The sequence below is a fragment of the Xenopus laevis genome, chromosome 3L (genome assembly GCF_017654675.1).
Source record: "Xenopus laevis strain J_2021 chromosome 3L, Xenopus_laevis_v10.1, whole genome shotgun sequence".
In the NCBI taxonomy this organism is placed as follows: domain Eukaryota; kingdom Metazoa; phylum Chordata; class Amphibia; order Anura; family Pipidae; genus Xenopus; species Xenopus laevis.
The window spans coordinates 7,947,608-7,956,627 of NC_054375.1; the positions used below are offsets into that span (position 1 = coordinate 7,947,608).

At 45.1% G+C, this 9,020-nt stretch overlaps 1 protein-coding gene across 1 annotated transcript; it reads right to left on the minus strand.

The window, feature by feature from the left end:
- Positions 1–769: 769 nt before the first annotated feature.
- Positions 770–8,990, minus strand: hdhd5.L (haloacid dehalogenase like hydrolase domain containing 5 L homeolog). Its single transcript, NM_001097147.1, is given in 8 exon segments — positions 770–1,652; positions 2,311–2,499; positions 2,749–2,923; positions 3,407–3,440; positions 4,238–4,331; positions 5,248–5,360; positions 5,670–5,873; positions 8,603–8,990. Coding segments are annotated over 8 exon segments (1,239 nt in total). The 5' UTR covers positions 8,705–8,990; the 3' UTR covers positions 770–1,324.
- Positions 8,991–9,020: the final 30 nt, after the last annotated feature.

Below are 9,020 nucleotides of genomic sequence, written 5' to 3' on the forward strand. Positions count from 1 at the left end.
GTTTAATTACTTGCCTTTTTCTTCTGACTTTTCCCAGCTTTCAAATGGGGGTCACTGACCCCATCTAAAAACAAAGGCTCTGTAAGGCCACAAATGTATTGTTATTGCTACTTTTTATTTCTCATCTTTATATTCAGGTCTCTTATTCAAACCAATGCATGGTTGCTAGGGTAATTTGGACCCTAGCAACCAGATGGTTGGAACTACCGAATACAAAGTTAAATAACTCAAAAACCACAAATAATAAAAAATGAAAATAAATTGCAAATTGTCTCAGAATATCCCTCTCTACATCATACTAAAAGTTAACGCAAAGGCGAACAACCTTTGCGTTAACTTTCAGTATGATGTAGAGAGGGATATTCTGAGACAATTTGCAATTTATTTTAATTTTTTATTATTTGTGGTTACAAATGAATTGTTTTTGCTACTTTTTATTACTCATCTTTCTATTCAGGCTTCTCCTGTTCATATTCCAGTCTCTTATTCAAATCAATGCATGGTTGCCGGGGGACTTTGCACACTAGCAACCAGATTGCTTAAAATGCTAATTGAAGAGCTGCTGAATAAAAATCTAAATAACTCAAAAACCTTAAATAATAAAAAATGAAAACCAATTGCAATTTGTCTCAGAATATCATTCTCCGCATCCTACTAAAAGTTATCTCAAAGGTGAACAACCCCTTTAAGCCTCCACCTAGGAGTTAAAGTTGCGTATTTAGTGTTGTGTTGTATTTTACCCTTCAGTAAAGCTGGATCTGCTCAGTTATGGAGATGACAACGCGTATTTTATTGTTTCACACCAGAACAAAGGCACTTTGGGCTTCTGGTGTAACCCAGTTACAGACGGTGGTTCCCCTGAGACAGGAAGAATGAACATTTGTTGTTCAGTTTTTCTTTTGCCAGACAGCCATCTTGTACCTATACTTCACCCTTTTCACTTGCCTTCCAGATGTTGGTGACCTACAACTCCCAGAACCCTCGATCGCTTTCGACTGCCAGGGTGCAGGAAGTTCTAGTTCAAGGACAGTGGACAAGCTGCAAGCTGGACCCCTGTGAACTAAATGCTTAAACATTTAACAATAACCATACTGAATTATATTATTAAACCCATACATTTTCTGTCAAATTGGCCCTTCTTAGGGCCCCAGGGAGAATGTCCCTCTATTCATGCTAAAACCAGTAAAATAGTACTATTCCTCCTGTTCTGTTACCATTGATCTCTTCTTATATCATCCAAACAAATATTGTGGATTTCCCCTCCCCCATTACAATACCGTTCATTCCCTTCTGTTACCTTTCATTCCCTTCAGACCTCCCTGCTTCATTCACTCGCACTCTCTAATCCTTCACTCTCTGAGACCCAACCCTCTTCCCTCAGCACCAAATTCACAGCATGTTCCACGTCTTTCACAATGTGCGATGCCTCCACCAAGGTGGGGTCTAGTCGGAAGTCTCGGTGCCCATGGAAGACGGTCTGGGTCACGCTCTCCCGTGTGTCCGTTGGCACCTCCCCCTGATTGCCGTACACCCCAGTGCACACCAGGATAGACCGGCAGCTGTGGGGCAGCCCATCCTCGGACTTCCCCCGGTTGCTCGTTAGGAAGTGATTGTAGAGATTGGCCCCGTAGATGTCTGCCATTGGATTGTCCCTAAGAGGGGAAAGAAATAGGTAAAGAAAAACACTGAGTTCCACTGAAAATATTTAAAATTATATGATTCTGATTGGCTGCAGATAGCTCTATTGTTTCAAACATTCTAATATCCAACTGGCTGCAGGTAGCTGTGACCCTTCAAACATTCCATTTCTCTGATTGGCTGCAGGTACAGTAACTATGACCCTTTAAACATTCTATTTCTCTGATTGGCTGCAGGTAGCTGTGACCCATCAACCATTCTATTTCTCTGATTGTCTACATGTAGCTGTAACCCTTCAAGCATTCTATTTCTCTGATTTGCTGCAGGTAGCTGTGACCTTTCATACATTGTAATTCTCTGATTGGCTGTAGGTAGCTGTGACCCTTAAAACATTCTAATTCTCTGATTGGCTGTAGGTAGCTGTGACCCTTCAAACATTGTAATTCTCTGACTGGCTGTAGGTAGCTGTGACCCTTCAAACATTCTAATTCTCTGATTGGCTGCAGGTAACTGTGACACTTCAAACATTCTATTTTGGCTGCAGGTAGTTGTGACACTTCAAACATTCTATTTCTCTGATTTGCTGCAGGTAGCTTTTACCTTTCAAACTCTGTAACATTCTGACTGGCTGCAGAATGGCCTATCAAAACTCCCCCTGGTAAAAAAACTCACCCAATAGCGTACAGTGTGCGGATTGGTGCATCCCATCCCCTCTTCCTCGCCTGCTCCAGAATAAGGTGCTCTGCAAAACTATACGTCACCATACTGGGTTTCCCAATGAGCGCCTCGTACCTCAGCTCCCGCCCAGTAAGTTTGTGATAGAGAGTCTCCAGGCAGACCAGGAACGTGCCGTGCCCAAACCTGAATGGGACAAGTAGAGTTGTACTGGGAGATACATAGTATGCAAGGAGAACTATAGGGCCACCATCGAGGGGGGTAAAACAGCTGTAGGGGCCCCAAAAGAGGCAAAACTGAGTACAATGGGGTTCTTGCTGGCAGTGTCCACCTCCCTGGTGTTGAGCAATTACTATGATTCCCATACTACCCATAATGCACCAGTGGTGCTGATTCTTTTTTATGTAACAGGGCTGACTAGTTGGCTTTCCTCACCTGGGGTTCTTAGCTTCGGCCATCCATTGCAGGTCCATGTTACAGGCAAGGACAGGGATATGAGGGTACGGGACCTGGGGAAGCCATGCCGTTGGGCGCCCGTTGCTCAGTAGTATATCCAGGATTAGCTGTAGGCTGGTCTCCCACCGCACAGGCTCACCCAATAGGATCACAGCTGAGAAACAACAACAGGCATCTGGAATTGACTGGGGACCCATTAACATTATATTATGTTAAAGCCCAAAGCCTTACAAGGCGACCCTAATGAGGCATAGTACTTACTGTAACTGAATACCCAGGGTTAATGTATTGCACATGTGCCATATAGTGGAAATACAACTCTTGAGATGTGTAGTTATGCAGATGCATCTGAGGGCCCCATACATGGGCCAATAAGATGGTAACTTGGTCTGGAGGGGCTGAGTTGGCAGATTTTATTGTATAGGAATACCGCCCCCCCCAATATTTCTGTTGTCCTCTGCTGAACATTGCAAGCAACACCTCAGCCCTTTGTCATGAGACTGAATTAAAATAACCCCAAATTAGGACCCACTACAATAAAAGCATGAGATTAAGATGCTCAGATTTCCCCCACTTTGACCTAACCCAGAGTAAGCAGGTGGTGCTGCACCCAACAGAACCAAACAGTAGAACTCACCTTCTATTGCTGGAAAGTTCTGGATCACAGGCGGCTGGGATAGATAAAGGAGAATTTAGAACATATATGAGTTTCACATGGTGTCGTGGTGCCCACTTACATCTGGCTGGACCCTACTTATCCCACAGCTATACAGTTAGGTCCATCATTTGGACAGAGACAAACATTTTTCTCATTTTACCACAATGGATTTTAAATGAAACAACTCAGATGTGAGGAACTAAAGCATTTTTTTTAATACAATCACTTCATTTCAGGGGCTCAAAAGCAATTGGACAAATTAAAAACACTGCACGGAGAGCTCCTTTGACCACATACAGTATTGTCTGTTCCACATACAAGCACCCCCCCCCCTCAAATCAACTCCAGGGCTTTTATCTGCTTTATTGATAATGACATAACGAAGGAATTGCCCCCACCTGCCCATGAAATAGCCTTTGAGTCAATTGTCCAATTACTTTTGAGCCCCTGAAATGAAGTGATTATGTTACAAAAAAGGCTTTAGTTCCTCACATTTTTATGCAATCTTTGTGTTCAACCCACTGAATTAAAGCTGAAAGTCTGCAGTTCAACTGCATCTGAATTGTTTCATTTAAAATTCATTGTGGTAATGTACAGAACCAACATTAGAAAAAAAAACACAGGTATGGCCAGATATCAGTTATGCAGGTGCTTCTGAGGGTCCTTCATGGGCCAATAAGGTATTAACTTGGTCTGAAGGGGTTAAGTTGGCATCTTTTATTGAACAGGAATCCCCCCCCCCATTATTTTGGTTATCCTCTACAGAAATATTGGTCACAGTCTGCTCAGTTCCCCTTTACTTGTACTTACTGGATTTTTAGGTCTGCGATTGTGATCCACCATATCAAGCAAAGGGTACGCCATTCGCAGGTCATTAATTGTAACAACATTTTGGAAGCCCTGGCTGCACAAAGCGAGTAAAGGTCAACTCAATGTAAGAACATGAAAAAGCAAAACCTGTACAGAGAGATCCCATAAAACTGTGGCAGCATAGGTATTCCCTGTACTAAGCACAATTCAGCAGGAACAGTCCCCTAAGTTTGCTCATAGTCTGTACAGAGAGATCCCATAAAACTATGGCAGCATAGGTATTCCCCTGTACTAAGCACAATTCAGCAGGAACAGTCCCCTAAGTTTGCTCATAGTCTGTACAGAGAGATCCCATAAAACTATGGCAGCATAGGTATTCCCCTGTACTAAGCACAATTCAGCAGGAACAGTCCCTAAGTTTGCTCATAGTCTGTACAGAGAGATCCCATAAAACTATGGCAGCATAGGTATTCCCTGTACTAAGCACAATTCAGCAGGAACAGTCCCCTAAGTTTGTTCATAGTCTGTACAGAGAGATCCCAAAAAACTATGGCAGCATAGGTATTCCCTGTACTAAGCACAATTCAGCAGGAACAGCCCCTAAGTTTGCTCATAGTCTGTACAGAGAGATCCCATAAAACTATGGCAGCATAGGTATTCCCTGTACTAAGCACAATTCAGCAGGAACAGCCCCTAAGTTTGCTCATAGTCTGTACAGAGAGATCCCATAAAACTATGGCAGCATAGGTATTCCCCTGTACTAAGCACAATTTAGCAGGAACAGTCCCTTAAGTTTGCTCATAGTCTGTACAGAGAGATCCCATAAAACTATGGCAGCATAGGTATTCCCTGTACTAAGCACAATTCAGCAGGAACAGTCCCTAAGTTTGCTCATAGTCTGTACAGAGAGATCCCATAAAACTATATCAGCAATTGTATGCAAATAACAGAAATTGTGAGCTTTGCAGTTCTGCATCAAAGGTTGCCAGTTGGCTTGAAGTTAAGGATACTCCCGGGCTATCTCATCCACGGGCCCCTGGCCAGACATCAGGACGCATTTGTCGTGGAATTGCTGGAACATGCGCAGGGGACTATGAGAGAGAATGACTTGCTCTGGTAACACCTGGCAAGAGAGAGACATAAGGTTACAATGCAGGATTCTGTACAGGTTATTGGACTCCATCCTTCCTTATTCCCAACCCAACACATTCCAAGGAGTTGATGATGGAAGTGCACTACAGAACATAGAAGTTGTATGTTCCCACACACTAGTTTGCAAGTGCATGTGGAACCACATGGGGGTTCCGGAATGTATCTCATAGGGAACCAAGAAAGTACAGAGTTCTTGTACATGCCAACAGGTCCTGAACAATTAGGAGCAAAGTTGTTTGGGGTCTTTGGTCAGGGATGCCCAGCTTAACCCCTTACTTACCTCAACACCCAACACTTTGGTCAGCTCCATCGCCCTGGTTTGGCGCACGCAATTCCCCGCATTAGTCACAAAAACCACAGGCACCGTCATTCGCCCGTCTCTGCCCACCAGCTTCTTGAAGGCCTCGGCCGCCCCTGGGATGGGGTTTTTTCCCCTCACAATGACCCCATCGATATCAAACAGGAGGCCAAAACTTGGAGTTGGCTGAGAGGGGGTTAAACAGAAGAACAATATCACTTTAATCACCCCAAATCTCCCTCTAACTGACCTTCAGGCTGGGCCCCCTTAGCTCATAACAAGGTTACAGATATACAGAAACATTGGGGTAACAGTCACCCTGCTATAGTTCCAGGGGTACCCAGGGTACAAATAAACACTCACCCAAAATCTCCCCCTAACTGGCCTTCAGACTGGGCCCCCTTAGCTCATAACAAGGTTACAGATATATAGAAACATTGGGGTAACAGTCACCCTGCTATAGTTCCAGGGGTACCCAGGGTACAAATAAACACTCACCCCAAAGCTCCCCCTAACTGACCTTCAGACTGGGCCCCCTTAGCTCATAACAAGGTTACAGATATATAGAAACATTGGGGTAACAGTCACCCTGCTATAGTTCCAGGGGTACCCAGGGTACAAATAAGCACTCACCCCAAATCTCCCCCTAACTGGTCTTCAGACTGGGCCCCTTAGCTCATAACAAGGTTACAGATATATAGAAACATTGGGGTGTCACCCTGCTATAGTTCCAGGGGTACCCAGGGTACAAATAATCACTCACCCCAAATCTCTCCCTAACTGGCCTTCAGACTGGGCCCCCTTAGCTCATAACAAGGTTACAGATATATAGAAACATTGGGGTAACAGTCACTCTGCTATAGTTCCAGGGGTACCCAGGGCACAAATAAGAACTCACCCCAAATCTTACCTTTGAGCATAGGCAGGGCAAGACTGCACCACTGCAGTAACCCATAGCAACCATTCAGTGTTTTGGGTTTTTTTGCAGGTAAATTAAATCTCTGATTAGTTCCTATGGCCTAGGGAATGGGTAAGGGTCATGTGAAGGGGGTTTCAGTGTGAATATTAAGGCACAACTGTGTTGGGAGTGTTAAATGTGTGTATAGTAAGGGAAAACAGTGTCAGGGGAATCAGCACTACAGGTATGGGGTCCATTATCAGGAAACTCGTTATCCAGAAAGCTCACAATTAGGGGAAGTTCATCTCCCATAGACTCCATTGCAATCAAATAAATCAACATTTTAAAACATATTTCCTATATCTCTGTAATAATAAAACAGTAGTTTGTACTAAGATATGATTAAGCCTTATTAGAGGCAAAACAATCCTATTGGGTTAAATAAATTTTTTTTGTAGACTTCGGGTAAGGTGATCCAAAATACAGACACATGTTATGCGGAATACCCCAGCGTTCTGGATAACAGGTCCCATAACTGTACCTGTGACCATCACACACACACAAGGGTACAACAGAACAGCTTCCCATACCCACTTGTGTGAATGCCCATCTGATTCTAAAGTCACTTAGCATTGGGCAGAATCACTAAATTTCATGTGAAATCTTTCCCCCCGAACTACACAGTGACCCAACTAGATAGATGAGGGGAGAGAGAACCAAGCAGTCTCTGTTTATCATTCAACTGACTGCACTGTATGGTTGCCAAGCAACTACACACATACAAAAGTTTTGTCTCCTAGACCAAGGGTCCCCAAACTTTTTTGGCCTGGGGACCAAAAAAGAGCCAAATTTTTTTCCATGGACCGGGTGGAGGGGTTGGAGGGGGTCGGCATCCGATTTAGGAGCACCGGCGTCCGATTTGGGCGCGCCGTCGTCCAATTTGGCGCACCACCGGCCGATTTGCCTGTGCTGTTCTCAAGTTCTGGCCCGGCGGTTGTGGACCCCTGTCATAGACAATTGGCATTTGTCCTAGTGATACAGTTAAACCTTACAGTCACATGGAGCTAGGGTTGCCACCAGAGCCGAGCCAACCCGGCCAGGCTCCCTAAGTAACCTGGCCAGCCACGGCGCCGGCTGATAACATGCTCGATTGTGAACTACAAAACTGCGATCATGCGCGCATGCGCAGAAGCGCATTTCCGCACAGAAATTTCAGCAGTGGCTGGGGAGAGACGGAAACTGCGCAGAAGCGAATTTACACACTGAACTTCCGGCAGCAGCCGGGGAGATACTGGGCCGGACATGGGGTAGGCGAGAGAGCAGGTACGTGCCTGGTGCCCCCCCAGCTTTGCGCCCTAGACACGTGCCTACTCTGCCTACCCCTAGTTCCGGCCCTGGTTGCCACCTGTTCGGTTTTGACCCGAACAGTTCGGTTTTTCTAAGGCCTATTCGGGTCTCAACTTACTGTTCGGTTTTCAGCCTTGTGAAGCCCGAACATTAATCTGGCCAAACGAAAACCAATTAAATACCAAGATCACTCACCGTAGTTATTATGAAGTGCAGTTAATTTCTTGTTATTAAAGAAACAGAAATAAGGAAATCAATCAAAAATAAGAAATTGTTTTTCTAAATTGCTGTATTTCAGTGCTTTCTGGATAACTGATTTCTGTATAACAGATCCCATAGCTGTAGTTAAAGTATCTGGTCTTACTCATCGGGCATAATAGATAGAGGTAGGGTTTCCAGCCGTGTGGGTTTCTCCGTTTGTGGAAGGGCTGTCCGTTCCAAACTTTCTGTCCCGTTTATAACATTGTGAAAAGTGGACAGAAATCCAACCATTTGCATATAAGTGATGTAATAACCCTGACCCAGCATCATAGCTCCATGACATCATTGTGCCTGCCTCTGATGTCATCATGCCCACCCCAAGATCACTGCTCCGCCCCCAATGCTATCTGCCCTGCCCACATTGTTCGGGTTTAGCCACCGGCAAAGGTGAGCCGATGTGAATACTCACCTGTACGGACGAAGCAGTGAATCTCCTGTGCCCCGCGCCCCCTGCCAATTGTCTTGATTGACATCTCCCAGCGACTTTGGCCAAAGTGCAACAGAACCTCATGCTGAAAACCCACATGGCAAGAATTCCCCCTAAACTCACAGTCTACCTGGCACTGCCTCTAACTGAAGCCTGGCAAGTCACACTACATAGCAGAGCACCCTAAGGAAACAGAAAGTGTCACCCTACTGGGACTATATAAAGCCTGTCACTGCCCCTTTTAGAGCTGCAGTCAGCTGATACCTAATCCCAGCCTCTGGCCCTGCACTGTGTCCTCAGCATAAGCAGAATATGACTTGTACTAACTGCATCCCCTACCCGCTTCCCACAGCCTGGCACTACCCCTGCCTAGTCCTTGCCCTTCCAGGAACAGCAGCAC